The sequence below is a fragment of the Neovison vison genome, chromosome 9 (assembly GCF_020171115.1).
Source record: "Neovison vison isolate M4711 chromosome 9, ASM_NN_V1, whole genome shotgun sequence".
Taxonomy (NCBI): Eukaryota; Metazoa; Chordata; class Mammalia; order Carnivora; family Mustelidae; genus Neogale; species Neogale vison.
The window spans coordinates 16,279,334-16,299,298 of NC_058099.1; the positions used below are offsets into that span (position 1 = coordinate 16,279,334).

Below are 19,965 nucleotides of genomic sequence, written 5' to 3' on the forward strand. Positions count from 1 at the left end.
AACAACAGGGGCTCCTGGGTGGCTCAGTGGGTTAAGCCTCTGCCTTTGGCTCAAGTCATGATCTCAGGGTCCTGGGATCAAGCCCTGCATTGGGTTCTCTGTTCAGCAGGGAGCCTGCTTCCCTGCCTGCCTCTCTACCCACCTGTGATCTCTCTCTGTCAAATAAATAAATAAAAATTTAAAAACACAATTTAAAAAAAGTAACAACAGTAAAAATTCCCTTTGGTTAATATCAGTCAAAAGTACTATGGTGAGATAAAAGGTTTTATGCTTTTTTTTTTTTTTTGAGAGGGCAGTGCTCTGGTTAAAGAACAGTGTTAAATAGTCCTTCCTATGAAGTGGAAGTGGTCTTACATCCTAACCTCAGAGCTCCCATTTATTAGCAGGTAACCTTGGCCACATTGTAAAATGTCTCCAAGTGTCAGTCTCCTCATCTGTAACTTGGAAATAATTAGTATCTTCCTAATTCATTGATGTGATAAGGCAAATTAGTTAGTACATACAAAGCCTTTGCACAAAATGATTGGTCAGTTAAAGGCAATGGTTGTTATTATTGTCAGCATTATCATTATAGCCAAGTGAGGTCTGCCAAGAAGGTACTATTTACTCCTATTTTACATATTGAAATCTGAGCCACAAGGCACTTGAATGACTTTCACACAATTATACAACATGTAAATGGAGAACCTAGACCAGATCTCACTTTCTACCCTCCCAGGCAAGGCAGTTTATTGTCCACCTCCACCAGGCCAGGATTCTGCTCCATTAAAAATAGAGTATGGTGGTGCCTGGATGGCTCAGCCAGTTAAGCTTCCGACTTGTTTTCAACACAGGTCATGATCTCAGGATCATGAGTTGGAGCCCCACATAGGACTGCATACTGGGCATGGAGCCTGCTTGGGATTCTTCTCCTTCTCCCTCTGTAGCCCTCTCCCATTCCCTCTTTCTCTTTAAACAAGGAAGGAAGGAAGGAAAGTAGGAAGGAAGGAAGGGAGGGAGGAAGGAAGGAAGGAAAGACAACAGCAGACTACGGCTTTTGCCCCTTTGTAAATTCTAGCAGCAGCGTCTGGTAATCTGGTGTGTTTCAGAGCTGGGGCCCTGCCTCCTCTTTTCATTCTCCCCACCCCTCACGTATTAAATGCTTGAATTTTACTAGGGGTGTAAGACCTCCTGCCTTAGAGACCTTCAGAATTCCAGTTTTCTATTTCAACTTCATATCAGGCTTGGGATATTTCCTATTGTTAAGATAGATTCTTCAAGCAGGTAAATTTAGAGTTATGCTGTGTCTCCTTTTCACTCTTTATTGTACTTTCATAGTAACCCTGTAGCATAGGAAATAGTTACCCTTGCTACTCAAGAAAAACTAGAATTAGCTTAAGAAACTTGTTCAAAATTAGATTATGAAGGTGTGGCAGAACAAGGACCCAAACCCAAATCCATCATACACATCTGTCGGACTGACACCTCCATATATAAGTCCACATAAGATTTTTTAAAATCTGCACCCCATTTATTTATTTATTTGAGGGGAGTGGAGGGGTAGAAGGAGAGGGAAAGAAAGAATCTCAAACAGACTCCATGCCCAGCATGGAGGCCCATAATACGGGGCTCGATCTCATGACCCTGAGATCATGACCTGAGCCAAAATCAAGAGTCATATCCTTAACCAACTGAGCCACCCAGGCAACCCTTACACCTGCTATGTTTAATAACAAATGCTAGAATATTACATGGGAAGAAATTAAAAGTCAGACTTTCCAGCCATTTCTGATTTTCAAAGCATCAGTATTAATCTTCAATTAGCAAAATAGATTATTAGCTTCCTAAGTGGTAGGATGAAATTCGCACTCTTGTACTCTGAGTGATTGGGTCCTCTCATTTACCCAAGCTAGAGGAAGGGAGAGTGATTGTGCCAGTAGGAAACGCTGTGTAAATTTCATGCTAGGTTGCTCCTCCTCCAGACAGTCCACTTTAAACCCTGTGTTAAGGTACATTGCTAAAGCTGATGAGTTCAGAGGATGAATATCAGGTCCATATCAAGTTGCTTTCTGGTGCCATTTAATGAAGACATGGAAAGGAATAGCTTTAGTTAGTTAGTTCGTTAGTTACTTAGTTCAGTTAGTCAACATATAGTACATCATTAGTTTTTGATGTGATGTTCAGTGTTTCATTGGTTGCATATAACACCCAGTGCTCATCGAAACATGTGCCCTCCTTAAGACCTATCACCTGGTCATCCCAGGCTCCCCCCGCCCTCCCTTCTGCCCTCAGTTTGTTTCCCCAGAGTCCAGAGTCTCTCATGGTTTGCCTCATTCTCTAATTACCTCCTATTTGGTTTTCCCTCCTTTCCCCTATGGTCCTCCACACTATTCCTTATGTTCCACATAGGAGTGAAACCATATGATAACTGTGTTTCTCTGCTTAACTTATTTCACTCAGCATAATCTCCTCCAGTTCCATCCATGTCAATGCAAATGGTGGGTATTCATCCTTTCTGATGGCTGAGCAATATTCCATTGTATGTATGGACCACATCTTCTTTATCCATTCATCTGCTGAAGGATATCTTGGCTCCTTCCTCAGTTTGGCTGTTGTGGACACTGCTGCTATGAACATTAGGATACATGTGTCCCTTCTTTTCACTATATCTGTGTCTTTGGAATAGCCTTATTTAAAATCATGTGGCAGAAAGGATCCCTGAGTTTAGGGTGTTGGGTACTTGGTATAAATAAGAATCAGTTGGTCCACCTGGAAGGACATTTGGATGGACCTGTTTGCATGAAAATCCTGGGAACATCTTGGAAAAGAGTGCACTCTGTTGGAAAAGAGAGTTGAAGTGGGAAGGGCTTAGTCCTCCATTGTGAGAAAATGGTTGTTCATGGACCGCTTGATATCTCTTATAAAGTTCAGCCTTCAGACCAACACCCATCTTTTGGTTTCAGCTTCATATCTGGGTTCTGGCATTGAGCTCTGGCCATATGAAGAGAAAATAAAAATAAAGAACAGTATACTAAAATCTCCATAATAAATGGAGGGAAGGCAGGGAAACCACCTAGCTGCATTGGCTGCTGATAGAAGAGGGACTAGGTTTAAATTCAATCTGTGAATTTACCAGCTGTGTGACTTTGGATAGGTTACTTATAGCCTCAGAGTCTTTTGTTTCCTAATGGGTAATAATAATGTGGTGTGTGAATTTAAATCAGGTATCATACATAAAACGGTAGAGTAGGACCTAAAAATAGCGACTAAGGATAACTATTAGAAGTCCTCTTCCCTTCTTCTGCAAAGTAACTTTTGGAATACTTGGGAGTTAAGCAACTGAGTGGAGGAAGAGGTTGAGAACATCCATGGAGACAGCAGAGACAAGAAATAGCTGTAGAAGTCTAGAGCCCCAGACACGGCATGTGCGGCAAAGAGCTGTGGTCTGGATCCTAAAGGCCTGGAGATACAGAGGACAGCCTCCCTGTAGAGGTGGGTCTTCACTCACTCATGAATTCTTTAAGTAAACAGATGTCTGTTCTGTGCAGACCGTCAAGCTCAGGGCTGGGGCAGCAAAGGATGAATGGACATGCTCCTTACCCTCACAGAGGGAGATCATCCTTGTGGAGGACTGTGTTTGTGTAAGACCCTCCAGGAACCTGCTGGTGATTTCTAGAGAGGTAACAAAGTCCAAAAGGCGGCTGGGGTTCTGACAATCCTGTGGGTGGGAGCTGAGTCAGAAAGAAACGGACTAATTACAGTCTTCGTGTGGTCCCACAGGTTGGGAAAACAGCAACTGCTAAAATGTTGGTTTTATGGTTTTTTGTTTTGAGAAGACCACTCAACATTTTGTTCTGTTCACCGTTTATGAAATCCCAGAGGATTAGTCCTCCGTAAAAATAGTATCCCTTATACACGCAATCATGCTTAATACTGACAGCCGTTCAGAGAGTAATAGCCCACCCCCATTTTATACTGGAGTTAGCGAGGCGCTCATAAACATGAAGCCCCGAACAGACATGGTAAACGGTTAAGTCTGAGTTGTGGCTTTCTCTAGAAGCCACACTCTCCCAACTATCCAAAACACTATGGTGGGTGGGGGGAGCTCTCTGGAGTCTGAATGGGGAAGCACGGTATTAAAGTTTACTCCTAGTGTCTTCCTTTCCTCTTTGTCATCCTTTGTCCAGCTTTTCTACCTCTTGTCAAGCCCCCTTATTGTCCAGGAATACTTTGTTTGAATCTCCCTCACATCCTTTTATGAAAAGGAAAGTGTTATGAATAAATCACTCAGTATATATATATTATATATATATATATATGCATATATATATAATTCACGGTTTCAGTGAAAAACTCTTGACCAGTGTTGACTACCCAGAGAACTACAGCGGTTTCACTTCTTGTTTTACTGACTTAAAGCGTGAAGCACTGGGGTGCGGTGGAAAGTGAGCTGCCCCAGGGCCCCAAGTTGAGGCTCTGCCGTTCACTTATACTGCAGCCTATTGATAATAAACTTACTCCCTTCAACTTCAGTTTTCATGACTGTAAAATAGGGAAATTAATTCTTAGCTTGCTACCTCCCCCAGATAATAAGAAATTCAGATGTGGTCATAATTGTGTGACTATGCTCTAAGTTGTAGGGTATTACACAAATTGAAGGCATTCTAACTAGTATTAATTTCTCTCTACTCCACTTCTGGTCTCCTTTTAATCCAGAGAACTTAAATGGCTTCAAAGAACCTGCTCCTGGTCTGACGTCTGTCTTTCCTCTTTCCTCCCCTTATGTTTCCATCCTATTGTTTCTTTCCCTCCTTATCTGCTTCACCTGCAATTTTCAGAATCCCCATCTGGGAGAGAGGACTAATGGAAGGAGGCCAGCATCAACCTTGTATACAAGAAACATTCCAGCTTCATTTTGATTTTCTCCCTGGGGTCTTGGATATTTGCTTTAACTAACACACATCTGCAGAACCCACACTCAAATATGAACAGAAGCACACTCATGATAGCCTGGGTACACACAAAAATACACGGCTTCGGGCATACGCAAATCTAACACAGGTGTTGTATATAAGCAATCACATACAAACACAAGAGTAGAGAAACTATCTCAAACAGCTGTGGACATTCACATCAAATGCACATATTCCCCTTGCAATAGAATCACACTGTTCCATGCAGACATGATCACACAGACACACACACTCTTGCATACACACAGACACAGACAGCAACACATAGAGGCATGCACACAAAGACACAGATCTACTTTCACTGCCATGTAAGACCTATAAGCACACCCAGGCATGTTCAACAACTCCAGTTATGCTCCAACAAAAATATACTCTGAAACAGCCACAAACACACTCCTGGGTTATGTTTTATGTTTTCAGTTTTGACAACCGTATTTTCCAGATTACTTTATTGTTCTTGCAGAAGAAGAAGGGTGTGTGTTCTTCTAAGAATTCCCCTTAACATGACCACATTAACCTCAGTGAGACTATTTTCTCAGTGATAATATCTACTCTTTCCTGAATGTGGTCGTGGGGAGTAGTACTCAAAAGGAAGCAGCAGTGTGCACTTCCCACCTTGAACTATTTCATAATCCCCTGGACAAGTCAATGTTCCATCAGCAAATACTCATTTCCTGCAGAAGCAACTGCTGTGGTTCGTGTTGCATGGTCATCCCAGCTGTATCAGCCCTGTGTTTCTGAGACCATTAAGAACTGCCCTCCAGGCCAACCTATTTCTTGGCATACCCTTAGCCCCGAATTGCTTATTACAGAACTGGGAATTTGGACTTGTCCCTCTCTATTAAAATAAGTACCACTTTCAACCAAATTATTTTAATGTTTCCTTCATGACAGTCATAACCTAGTAGGAAATAACTTTTAGAGTGACATCAAGTGACAAAGTGATGGAGTGTATTTTACATATTTGCTTGAATGATAGTGCTTAAATATGGAAATTTCCAGCATGTCTCTAACAGTCTTATTTATGATAAGAGTTTATAGAGGAAACATGAAAAATGAGAACTGGATTTTGTAAAAACAAAAATGCACCAGGCACGATTCGTTAATAAATAGAACATACTAAAGAACGGCCAGGATGTTTGTGGATATGTGTTAATCAGATTTCCTTGGGAATCAGTAACTAGACTTTAACCTTTGTAAAGAAACCCACTTCGAGTGGAGGCGAAGGGGTCTGAATAAGGAGGCTTCTGAGTTGAGTGGAATTTAAGTTGCATTCAGTAGAAGAGGGAAAGGTGAGCAAAGACCTTGTTCAGTTAAAACTGCCCAAACATCTTTAAGAGAGCTAGCATGTAAAACATGAGGTAGTTTCCATTCCAAAAACTCAGGTGAAGAATTGCATCTTTTTCTGATCTCTCTGGGGCCCCATCTCTTAGTTCTAATTGAGTTTGATGGGATAAGAATTGAGTTGACTTTCCATGCCATGGACTCCTGAGCTGATTTGGTGGAAGCATGCACCTGGAGGTATGTGATTTAGCACACTATTATTCCCTCTGCACTAAACTCCATGAGGTCAGCAGTCCTGTAAACCTCGTGCACCACTGAACCATCAGCCCCTAGCATAATGCCAGGGACATCGCAGCATTTAGTACTCGTTAACTGAACAAGTCCTGGGTCCAGCTGGGCACAGACCCCCATGGGAGATTTTCCTCCCCAGGCAGAGGTTACCATTTCATGCTAGTTGTTTTCTGCATCCGCCGTTTCTTCTGGACTCCATGGTTTACCATCCAGCAAGGCTTTTCGGAGTCGTCTCCAGAAGATGTGCCGGCCCAGCACACTGTCTTCCCACTCCAGGTAAGTGTTCCTGCTGAGAAGGCGATACAGCTCCACCTGCTGCCGCAGCAGGGACTTCTCCACCTTCTGCAGGACAATGAAGATGATGCCGGCACGACTGCTAAGAAACTGCCAGGTCTGGGCAATCTCATACTCAAAGATGCACCACCGGCTCTGGATGAAGTGTCGGGACACCACAACGATAACCTTCCGGCTTTTGTGGAACCCTTCCTGGATGATATTGGCGGCGATGGCCACACCAGGGATAAAGTCTCTGTAGTGAAGGCAGAGCTGAAAGGGAGGCACCCCCTCCTCCAAGTTCTTTACCAGTTCATTCCTCACCCAGTCTTCATCCTGGCTTGAGTAGATAACGAAGGCATCATAGGTGCTTTCGCCTCTGCTGTACTTTTTGCAACCAGCAAGAAGCATCAGGTGGAAATAGAACTTATACACCAAAACTGCTACCAAAGAAACCATGAGTACGGTGAACACCGACACAGTTATGATAGTCTTGCTCCTCTGACAGGTGGCATTCCTAAAACTCAGCAGGGGCATGTCCTGCATGTCTAAAGGTTTGGTACACACCATTTCTTCCACTTTCACCAAGAGCTTCCTGTGGTCCTTGACCCACTGTAGGAAATTCTGATGTTCACAAACACAAGCAAAGTCATTCCGAGTAAGATTTAAGGAAACTAGATTACTTGGGAAATGCTGTCGTACTTGCTCCGTGGAGGCCACTATTCGATTAAAACTGCAATCCAGAATTTGGAGAGAGGGGAGAGGCTCATAAGGGAGTGTATCCAATGACAAGAGGTTGTTGTGACTCATATTTATCAACTGAAGTTTAGGAAGCGAGCCAAATGCTGTCTGGGACACCCCTTCCAGCTGACACTTAGAGAGGTCTAGAATGGTCAAGTTAGTCAGGTCTTTGAAAATATTTGGAAGAAAGTTGTTCTGAAAAGAATTGCCAGCCATTTTCAAGACTTGGAGGCTGACCAAGCCATCAAAAATGCCTTTGAAGACAACTTGGGTGTGAGTATAAGAAATATCAAGGTAACGGAGGTTTCTGAGGGATAGGAATACTGAAAAGTCACTGCTCTGTTTCAAGGTGGAATGCTGGAAATCTAGATATTCTAGCTGTTCTAAGCCCAAGAAGTTAGAACTCATGGTAATAATATCATTGAAGCTCAGATCTAAATGCTTCAGTCTGGTTGTCCCCAAGTCAGTGTAAGAACAGCAACCCTTGAAACTCAGGTCATTTCTACTGAGATCTAGAAACTCAAGACTTTCCAGCTTCATCTCAGTAAAAGTGCTCACGCCTTTGTTGGCAGTGAAAACAAACTCCTTGAGAGAGTCCAGCTCCCATTTGGGAAATTCTTCAAATTCACAGTTAACCATTTCCAGCCGTTGCCATCTGAGATTTTTAGGAAGGTATCGTGGTCTCTTTAAAAACAGATGCACCAGAGAAATTGTAGAAACATTTGCCAAACAATTAGATAAGTCAGTGATATCCTCTGAGAACTCATCAAAGAATGCTATCCGGAATTTTTCAATGGTCACATTGCACAGTCCCTCCAGGAGATATTTGTCAAAGCTTTCCAAGTTCCTTTCATTTTTAAATTCTCCCAGAACCAAGTGATGGATCTTTAAACCAGCCAGACCTTGAATACAAGTTTTCATTACATCTGTACTATCAAAATTACTTCTCAAAGTCAGTTCATGGAGTTTAATTTCATTAAAGGCACCTGGTTGGATAAAGGATAAAGGGTTCAGGGACAAGTCTAAAGAAAGGTTGAGTAGAGGCATTTGATGTAGAACCTGCAAGTCACTATGATAAATAACTTTGATCTCGTTATTGGAAAGATCCAAGTACTCCAGGTTGGTCATGTTAGAAAAATATTCAGGTAACTTGAAGGAGCGGATAAGATTGTGAGCCACGTTAAGCACCTTCAAGTTTTTGAGATATTCAATGGAAAGGTCCTCTAGAGACTGTAGGTTTGTCTCCACGGCCACCAGAGTCTGTAAACTTGAGAGTCCAGAAAAGACTTCTGTGGAGAACTTCTGGATAGGGTTTCCTGTCAATATCAAGATGGAGAGGTGGTTTAGGCCCTGATAGGTATCATTTTCGATGGTCTCAATTTCACACCTATAGGAAAAAGAGATACAAGTTATATAATATTTCTGCTGAATTAAAAGTCAAAAAGAAATAACCATACCGATCTTCTAGCTCTTCACAGAGATGTGACATGACATATGAATATTCATTGACAGAGACATGAAGCAGGACAGATGATGACATGAGCAAATAAGCCTCACGGATTCAGTATTACCGTACTAGACACAATGACAAACTCTTTTTGTCATACAAGGCACACATGCTAAGAAGAGACAGGACATCCCTCAGAAAGAAATCAGTTAAAGATCAATAATTGGGGCACACAAAGACTGTATGGCTCGTAGAGTATGTAACTGCCTTGGGTTAACTTCAGCCATTTCCTGCCACATGTAATTGTGATTATCCCTCAGATTGGTACAGATGATGAAGATAGCCATTAGCTTTTAGGCATGAAAAATGACTGATAAATGTCCATTTCAAGGATGTAAAAAAATTACACACAAGGGCACAAATACCCTCAAGGTTTATGCAAAGCTCTCCATATATGTTAGCTATATATTTGTATGTAGTTATAGGTAAATGTTAGCAACAGTCGGTAGAAGTGAGTTCACTGGAAGAAAAGGAATGTGTACTCCGAAAACTTAGGTTAAAGAAATGGACCTAGACAAGGGAGATCAAAGCAGACCTCTCTGAGAGCACATCAGTTAAAATCTGAAGGATGAGTAGGAATTACCAAGAAAAGAAAGTGAGCTGAAGAGCAGATACAAAAGCCCTGAAGTAGGTGACAGCCATGATGCATGGAGGAACCATGAGAAACTTCTGTGTCTGGTGTACAGAGTGGGGTGGAGGGTGTGTGAGATGAGGTTGTGAAGAAAGAAGGATACAAAGAAGAGGCTTACTGACTGGAAGAGCATTGTGAATTTTGCCCCAGGAGAAATGGCAGCTATGCTCTATACAATATTCATGGAAGTGTTGTAGAGACAAGGCTCTTACCCAGCCAAGAAATGGCAAGCCTCTTGCTAGCACTATAGATACATGCCAGTTAGCATTTGCAAATGAGTTATTTCCTAGTCCAACTTGATTTACATTTACAATTTCTCTACTTGTCCTATCCCCTCCATGAGGGTCAGGGGTAATAAAAAGCCTTTTGACCCAAGCTTTTATTGACGGGCAGCTTGATAGAGGGTGGTGGGTGTCACAGGTAGAACATTGGAAAAGGGGGCAAGACATCTCAGTTCTGGTGTCTCTGTGATCTTCTCATACCTCTGTGGATCTCAGTTATCCCCTTTCTAAATGAGGGAGCTAAACTTGATTATTTCTCATGTTGCTTTCCAGTCTAGAATTGTATAACCTGTAATCTTAGGTATTAGGCAGGACTGGAGGAGTCTTGCTGTGTCTCTGTCTCATCAAAGGGAGCTCATCACTTTGGAGGAGTAGAGCATGAAGATGAAGAGAACATTTAACTTTGGAAGCAGGAGATGCAAATATGGATCTCTGCTGCCAACATACTTCAAAAAATGTAGAGCGTGAATGTAGATAAATTACCAAAACTCTCTGAGCCTCAGTTTCTTCATCTAAAAAAGAAAACAAATATGTCAATAGGTTTCCATAGGAATGAAAGGCTGTCTAGGGGACTAGCTGAGTTACTATATGTGAACATTGTGAAGGAATACAAAAAGGCAAGGGATATCTTTGGTACTATGTTTGTTCCTGTCTGAAGCCAGGATATCCTCCTGGCTAACCAGAAGGGGACCTGTCCTCTCTCCAGGCACATCGTTAAGGCCTCTGAGGGAAGTTCCTTGTGTAGGTGTGGATCAAAGATGAATTATAAGGGATATTGTTTGATGAGAAACTACTTCTTGTTTTAAAAAGGGTGAGGAATGATTTATGTATCTTAACTATAGTCCTTGACAAAGTTCTTACTCAGAAAACTGAAATTTAGAAACTAATGAAGTGCTATAATAATATTTTTATTCTTATAAACTCTGTAAGGTTCTTAATACATATACATGCTAATATTCATTATCACATTTATCCCTGTGGGGTAAGTTTCACCCTTTCTGCTTCACAGATATGAGAACTGACACTCAGAGAGATAAAGTCACATGCCTCAGTCCACACAGATGTAAATGGTAGAGGAGGGTCCAGCTTGGGTCTTCTGACCCCCACAGAGCTCTATGCTCTATCCCACGGGCTTTAAAATGCTCCATTCCTCCTTTGTTACATACTCTGTCAGTTTCCAAGTTAGAGTACAAGACATCAAATGTCCACTCTTCTTTCTACAGAAATACCCACTATAAAGAGGATTTTCATGCTATGATCTTAGAATTTAATATATGCTTCTATAATAAAAAGTCATATATAAAATGCTTCTGCATTTTCCACAAACTCTTACAGAGAATATGATTCATTATCTAGTATATTTTATTAAAATATGGGCCTAATGATGATAATAGTTTTAGGATTCAATTACCCCCCAAAATAATGATAATACTTTCACCTGCCCTAATAAATGATAAATTTCTGTGCATCAGAAAAGAAAATCTTAGTCACTGCTCTTTCTCACAATAGATATTTTCCTTTGATCTTGTCATCATCCTCCTTGGATTACTTAGATCTTCTTTCCCTATCCTCTATTCCACTTTCAATATTCTAGACATATTTGAATCCCACTCAGTTCACAACATCTGTCTTCACTACCCACTGCAGAGAAGCCCCCTTTTCTGAACAACACAATATGTTGCCTCTAGTTTGTGCACAGCTTATCACTTAACTGGTCTATATTGCCATCCTATCTCGGGTTCAAAATCCAGAATCAGAATTAAGTAACATTTATTGCATGCCCCACTATGTGATTGGCACCATGCTCAGGATTGTAACAGGTTACTTCTTTCAGGTCTGTATGCCCACCTTAATAGCTTACTAGCTGAAGTGTATATATCAACATACTCTTGTTTCCTAGCAGACTGTATAATATATAGGAAGCAGTTAGTAATCATCTGCTAGTGAAGGAGTTTGAGTCAATTTTCTCCCTTGACTTAAACTATACCAAAAAGTAGAACTGTCCTTAAAAACTTTTTCATCCAGCTGCTCATTTCACAGATAAGGCAATGAGATCAGGAGAAGGGAGGTGGCTCACCTGAAGTTATACAGCAAGTAAGATATCTGTTGAATGAATAAGTGAATAAAGATGAAACTCCTGACATAAGAATGAAGTGACAGAACAGTGAGCATACATAACAGTCATATTGTTAGTTTCTTTACACATTACCTTGGGCAATGTGTAAAATCTCATTCATTACCTGGATAAATCCAACTCCTGTAGTTCGGGGAAGTTGGAGAAGCTATGGTTGCCTAAATGCCTCAGGGGATTAAAGCTCAGGTCCAGTTTCTTGGTCGATGGAGGAATGTTGTTGGGAATTTTGTTGAGATTCAGCTCCGTGCATTTGTAAGTAATGTTAGGAACCACCTGCAATGATCACATATTAGATACAGTGTCTGAATTCATGCAGCTTAACTGCCTTTTCCACTCTCCTCTCCTAGGCCAGAACCTTGGAGACCTCCAGTATAAGCACAGGGGCCATCCATCCATCCATCCATCCACCCATCTATCATCCAGTCATTCACCTGTCCATCCACCCATCTGTCATGCAATCATCCATCCATCATCCAGTTGCCCATTCCATATATCCATCCATCCACCCATCCATTCATTCATCCGTTCACTCACTTCTAAAATCTCTTACACCAGATTTGGAACAGGGAGCACCTACTATGTCCCTGGTTTTCTAACCTCTACCTTCACGATGACAGCATTTAGAGTCAATGGAATGAAGTAGTAAAGAGCTGAGGCTTTGGAGTCAAAAGTCCTGCATTTCACCCAGTTCTTCCCATTTCACCCAGTTCTTCCATGTGATTTGGGGCAAAGTGTTTTTCCCTAAGAACCCCACAGTTGTATACAGCCCTGGGGAGACTACCAGTTAAGGTGTCCACATCTCAATCATAGCTCAATTTTTGCCATTGACATTCTCTCCCTTGACTCATTGATCTTTGAGAAGGTGATACAGAAATGGGGAAAAATCTTTAGGATGTGTGTATTCCAATGGTGAAACCTAGTAAACAAAGTCAAATGGTTTATGCTCCTTTGGTTCATGTGTTCATTTCCATTATACTTTCCCAAATTCTTTGTAAGCGCTTACTCTAACCTCACATTTAATTTATGAATTCTCTGATTTCTTCAACAAAATTTCTTCCTTAAGCTATCTAACTTTGGTTTTGTGTTTAAAACCAAGGAGCACCTGGGTGGCTCAGTGGGTTAAAGCCTCTGCCTTCAGCTCAGGTCATGATCCCAGGTCCTAGAATCGAGCCTCACATTGGGCTCTCTGCTCGGCAGAGAGCCTGCTTCTCCCTCTTTCTCTGCCTGCCTCTCTGCCTACTTGTGATCTCTGTCAAATAAATAAATAAAATCTTTAAAAAATTAAAAAAAATAGAATCTGTTAAAAGGATTAAATGAAATAAGGTATTTAAAGAGATTATCTTGATGCCTATTAAAGTGAAAATGATCAATAAATGTTAACATTTATTATTAGCAGTTATTATTAACCCCATGCGGGCATATTTATTTCTTATATGTTATATACTTTAATAGTCAAACAAACCTTTTATATATATATATATATATATATATATATATATATATATCTTTTCAGCGTAACAGTATTTATTGTTTTTGCACCACACAGTGCTCCATGCAATACGTGCCCTCCTTAATACCCACCACCTGGATCCCCCTACCTCCCACCCCCCCGCCACTTCAAACCCCTCAGATTGTTTTTCAGAGTCCATAGTCTCTCATGGTTCACCTCCCCTTCCAATTTCCCTCAACTCCCTTCTCCTCTCCATCTCCCCTTGTCCTCCATACTATTTGTTATGTTCCACAAATAAGTGAAACCATATGATAATTGACTCTCTCTGCTTGACTTATTTCACTCAGCATAATCTCTTCCAGTCCCGTCCATGTTGCTACAAAAGTTGGGTATTCATCCTTTCTGATGGAAGCATAATACTCCATAGTGTGTGTGGACCACATCTTCCTTATCCATTCGTCCGTTGAAGGGCATCTTGGTTCTTTCCACAGTTTGGCAACCGTGGCCATTGCTGCTATAAACATTGGGGTACAGATGGCCCTTCTTTTCACTACATCTGTATCTTTGGGGTAAATACCCAGTAGTGCAATTTCAGGGTCATAGGGAAGCTCTATTGTTAGTTTCTTGAGGAATCTCCACACTGTTCTCCAAAGTGGCTGCACCAACTTGCATTCCCACCAACAGTGTAAGAGAGTTCCCCTTTCTCCACATCCTTTCCAACACATGTTGTTTCCTGTCTTGCTAATTTTGGCCATTCTAACTGGTGTAATGTGGTATCTCAGTGTGGTTTTAATTTGAATCTCCTAATGGCTAGTGATAATGAACATTTTTTCATGTGTCTCATAGCCATTTGTATGTCTTCTCAAATAAACCTTTTAAAGAAGAATTCAGAGAGAAGAATTAATATGCATAAGGTATCACAGGTCACATGTGCAACTCTTTGCTTCATTGGCATGTCTCCTGAAATGCTGTCCCTTATAGGAGCCTCCCAGACCATACTGCATACTGTGTAATTGCAGATGGTGACAGGCTTCCTTCCGTGTTTTTTTTTTTTCCTTTAAGATTTATTTATTTATTTATTTGACAGAGAGAGAAACCACAAGTAGACAGAGAGACAGGTAGAGAGTGGGGGGAAGCAGACTCTCAGCTGAGCAGAGAACCCAATGTGAGACTCGATCCCAGGACCCTGAGATCATGACCTGAGCTGAAGGCAGAGGCTTAAGCAACTGAGCCACACAGGTGCCCCCAGGCTTCCTTTCTTTACTCCCTTCCATCTACCTCCGCACAGTGCATCACCATCTATCATAAATTATCTGTGTGATTTTTCCATGTGTGTTGTTCATTTCCCTCATTAGGGTGTAAGCTTTGGTTTTCTTGCTCTCTGCTATGGCTCCAGCACTCAGAATTGTACCTGGAAAATGGTTAATGCTTACTATTTATTGAATAAATGAATTAATAACTGATTGAATGAAGGTTTGCTTAAATCTTCAAATTGTAGCCATTTTCTCTAAGTGCTGTGGACAGTGCCATGACCCATGTGATATGGCTCCAGACTTCAGTGATCTCACAATCAGAGTAAGAGTTGAGGTAGGAACAGGACTCACATTACTGAAAAGGACCATAAACCAGGCCTGGACAATAATTTCCTCTAGCTCATATATGGTAGAGATCAATTCAGACCCAGGGATTACAGATGGCTTCTGAGAAAGAGAGGATTTCAAGGTGAGTCTTAAAGGATGAGTAAGTTTCGGATACGTGGAAAGAGGAAGAGGGAGAGAACAGTATAAGCAAGAAGAGATGGAAACTAACTCAGAGCAGCTGGTACGAAGTAGGAGTGGTAAAATCTAAGTACGTGGGGGAAGCCAGAGCCCTGTGGCAATGCTTTTAATCATACAACATGTGAAAGTTGAGCACCTACGATGTGCTAGGTGCTGGGTGTAGTGTAAGCCTTTGCAGTTGGCTTTTCTTGTAATGCAACTGCCTGATTTAAGCTTTGGCAAGGGAAGCATCCACTTCAAAGAGGGCTATCTCTAAGAAACACAATGCCAGCCACATGACTAGATAAAGAGCCAGGTGGCCTCTCCTCACTTGGCCTTCTTCCTGCCCTTTCTTTCTACCACCAATTTCCTCAATCCTTGCTCTTATGTTTTAAATTCACCAATAAAGAGGGAGCCAGGGAAACCCTAGTCCCCCCTCCTTAACCCCAATAACAACAGAACTTCACATGCTTGAGAGCTTTTTCTCTTTACCCTCAGTATTGCTGGGTGGCCCTACTTGTGCTGTGTAATTTCCAGGTCTCAGAGTAATAAACTTCCAGGTTTTCAAAATTTCCTGATGGTCATCTCTTAAGGGTATCTTACAACCACAAAGAACCAGAGGGGGCTGGTCCAGCCACAACATGGGTTACTGATAGGCTGAGACCAGCACAAAACACTGGGATTTAGAGGTAAATAAAAATCAGCAATGGTGTTGTTCACTTATAGATCCCATTTCAAAGGGAAGGACAAATGAGAAAATACACAAAATATGTTTAATAATATGCTATAAAAAATAAAGCATTTAGAGATTAGAAGGAAATATGGGGGTTGGCAAGTTCTACATGAGGTGATCAAGGACTACTTCCAAAAGGAGGTGATATTTAGGCAGAAATATAAATGAAGTGAGGGATTTATCACTTCTCAGCCTTTTGGTAAAGATCAAGTGTGAAGTGAGGGATTAAGTCATGAAGAAATCTAAGACTGCCCAAAATGGTGGCCTCTAGCCACACATGGCTATTGAGCATGAGACATTTAGTCCAAGCTGAGAGACAGGGAAACTGTAAAATACATACTAAATCGCAAACGCTTAGTACCAAAGAAAGAATGTGAAGTATTTTATTAATAGTTTAGTATATGTTACATTTTCAAATAATATTTTGAACATACTGGGTTAAATAAAAATATTATTAAAATTAAATTTACCAATTTTAATTTTTCAATGTGATTACAGAAAATTTAAAGCTATGTTTAACTGATGAATTATTGAACACTACATCTGAAACTAATGATGTTCTATATGTTAGCTAATTGAATTTAAATTTTTAAAAAACCCCAAAACTTATAAAGACATTAGAATGGGAGCACCTGGGGGCCTCATTCAGTTAAGTGACTGGCTCTTAATCTGGCTCGGGTTTTCATCTCAGGGTTGTGAAACAAGCCCCCTGACAGGTTCTACACTCAGCACAGTCTGCTTGGGATTCTCTCCCTTTCCCTCTGCCCCTCTCCCTTCATGCACAGTCATGCTCTCTCTTTCTCTTTCTCTAGGGGAGAAAAAAAGACATTGGAATAGTCAGTAAATACAATAACAATTATTAACTTCCAGAAATAAATAAATAAACAGCTAAAATTTAGGTAAGTAAAAATTTGGCTAAATTTAGTTACATTTATTGTTTAAATTTAAATAAGATCATGTGACCTACGTGGTATTACCTTTGGGCAGCACTGATCTAGGAGGAAAGCATTCTGGCCAGAGGAAATAGTCAGTGCAAAGGCCCTTAGGTAGCAAACTGTCCTAATAGCACGCAGAAGTTATAACAAGCTGTTAAGAGGGCAATTTGTTAGAACTGAACCTTGGGCAAAACAACAACAAATAAAGAACAAACAAAAATGTACAGAATGAATTCGAGTGGAAAGGAGAGCAAGAAGCAGGAGACCAGTAACTGTCCAAGAATCAAGGCAAGGGAGACTGAGGACCTGCCCTAGGATGACACTGAGTGAATGGGCAGGGTTGGACAGGTTTTGGAGACTGAGAATATGGGTCATAGGGGAAGGGAAGGTGTGATTTTATCTGGGGGTGACTGATTAGAGGATCCATTCCCATTAACCTAACTGTAGGATGGACACAGAGAAGACAATGAGCAGAGCTCTGGGCAGAGAGTTGGAGGAAGGGAGGACTTTGAGATGACGAATTTGTCTTTGTTATATATTAAAGTGTCTTATTTCACCAATGCTCTCATTCTCAGGACTTTGGCTGGTTATGATTTTCCTGAGTTTCTGACCGGGCCACACACTAAATCTCAGGACTTTCCCTCAGTTTTGGGGTCCTACCATGGGCTTTCTAAGCACTTGTGAAGTCCACACAGGGGAAAACAAAAGAGATCCATCATGAATGAGATTACGCAAAAGTTAGTTGGTGTTTCACAAAGAAAGAAACCATTACATTAGCTGTCATTTTACATGGTTCTCTCTCTTTTTCCCCCTTCTCTGTTTGTCTCTCTCTCTCCGTCTTTTTTCTTTATTTTTCTCTCTCCACTTTTCTTTTCCAATTTCATTTCTTTTCCCTTTGATGAAAAGGCTAGATCTAAAAGTCTGAACTCCACTTAGAAAGTTCTCACTATTAAGAGACAAAAGGCAAAACAAAACAAAACAAAACACCTTCCTGAGATTGAAAGGAGCAAAGTAAGTGCCTGAAGCTGAGAGTATAATCCACCAGCGGAAAGAAATGACAAGAAGCAGACCTCTTACAACTCTCTGCTGAAGTTGGTGTTATTATAAGTCTGCTATAGATGTAAAAACTGGCTTCAGAGAGGTTTAATAACTTCTTCAAGGTCACACAGCCCAGAAGTCAAAGAACAGTGATTTTTTTTTTTAAAGATTTTATTTATTTATTTGACAGAGAGAGATCACAAGTAGGCAGAGAGGCAGGCAGAGAGAGAGAGGAGGAAGCAGGCTCCCTGCTGAGCAGAGAGCATGATATGGGACTCGATCCCAGGACCCTGAGATCATGACCTGAGCCGAAGGCAGCAGCTTAACCCACTGAGCCACCCAGGCGCCCAAGAACAGTGATTTTAAGTAGATCTCTCTGATGTAAAGCCCCTACTAGCCCTAAAAGTCCTAAACGGGCCATGAATCCACGGGCTGCATATTGGTGCGATATACCATGAACTCTTCGGTCCCTGTAGCTTTTCAAATCCTTCAGGTAATTTGACTCCTTGTTGCAAATGAAACTAGCCAGCTACGAGGGAGCCACAGTGGGAAGTTCTAGGCAGAGAGCAGTTTTTCAGAAGCAAGGCAAATCTCCCCGGAGAAGAACTGACTCAGAGCCACATACCTGCACACAAGGCTCCCAGCTCTCGGGTCTCAGGCAGGAGAGGAAGGCCATGGCTGGGATCAGCATCCCAGCCAGGCGGGTAGGAGACATCATTCTGGCATTTTCTTTGCCCAGAAGTGGCTCTGTGAAACATGACACGTTGTATCCGCCTGCCGGGGTGGTCACCGGGGCACTGCCGCCTTCTCTCTGCCCCGCTGGGTGTCCCAGGATGATTAAGATATTCAGAGCAGTGCTGCTGCTGCTGGTTCGGGGGCAAGAGGAAGTGAGAGTGGCAACCTTAGCGTTCTGGGCTTTTGTTTCTCTAATATTTATGTCCCCAGTCACAGGAGAGGAAGTTACAAGAAGAAGAACAAAACGTCTGCAGATCAGTGGTCCAAGTAAGAGCAGGAGGAAGTTGGCGTTGATCCCGGGAAGTCATCTGACCTCCCGGTTTTAGTGAACCTGGGAAAACAGTCAGACCGGTCCAACGGCCTGTGCAACAATCCAGGATGGTGGCTTTCCAGTTTCGCTTTAGTAGTGGAAACTCGCCCTGTGTATTAGTTTCTTAGGGCCACCATGACAAATTACTGCAGGCTGGGTGGCTTCAAGGACAGACATTTATTTGCTTATGAAATCCTGGAGGCTGGGAGGCTGAGACCAGGGTGTCAGTGGGCTTGATTAGGCTCTCCCCTTGGCTTGCAGGTGGCTGTCTTCACTTGGTCTCTCCCCCTTGTGCATCTGTGCCCTAATTTCCCCTTCTTAGATAGACAACAACCATTTTGGATTAGGACCTACCTGCATGACTTCATTTTACCTTCTAAAATGCAAACATTTTTAAAGGTCCAGTCCCAAAACCCAGTCATGTTCTGAGGTACTAGAGGGCTTCAGTAGGGATTTTGAGGAGAATATAATTCAGCCCATAGTAATGACTGCTCTTGTAAAATCCTGTGAAGAAACTCCTGATTCTGAAACTGATTAAAAGTGCAGCTCTGGTGAACCACCATTTGAAAAGCACAGGGAGGGCACCTGGGTGGCTCAGTGGGTTGGGCCGCTGCCTTCGACTCAGGTCATGATCTCAGGGTCCTGGGATCGAGTCCCGCATCGGGCTCTGCTCAGCAGGGAGCCTGCTTCCTCCTCTCTCTCTCTCTGCCTCCTTCTCTGCCTACTTGTGATCTCTCTCTATCAAATAAATAAATAAAAAATCTTTGAAAAGCACAGGGATATTGGGAAAAGATTGGAATGAAGTATCACATACACTGAAATTCAAATTGAGCTTGGGTAACTTGTGGCCCCATGGCTACTACTGATGCTTACTTTCTAGTCTGCAAAATGGGACAGTGGTTTTCATCACAAC

General features: G+C 41.8%; 1 protein-coding gene across 1 annotated transcript; it reads right to left on the reverse strand.

Annotated features, from left to right (window-relative positions):
• Positions 1-5,384: 5,384 nt before the first annotated feature.
• TLR4 (toll like receptor 4) lies at positions 5,385-18,993 on the reverse strand. The gene is made up of 3 exons (XM_044265034.1): positions 18,633-18,993; positions 12,201-12,367; positions 5,385-8,928 (listed from the first exon to the last, which is right to left on the reverse strand). Exons 1-3 carry the CDS (start codon positions 18,723-18,725, stop codon positions 6,687-6,689), a joined length of 2,502 nt encoding a protein of 833 aa, XP_044120969.1. The 5' UTR covers positions 18,726-18,993; the 3' UTR covers positions 5,385-6,686.
• Positions 18,994-19,965: the final 972 nt, after the last annotated feature.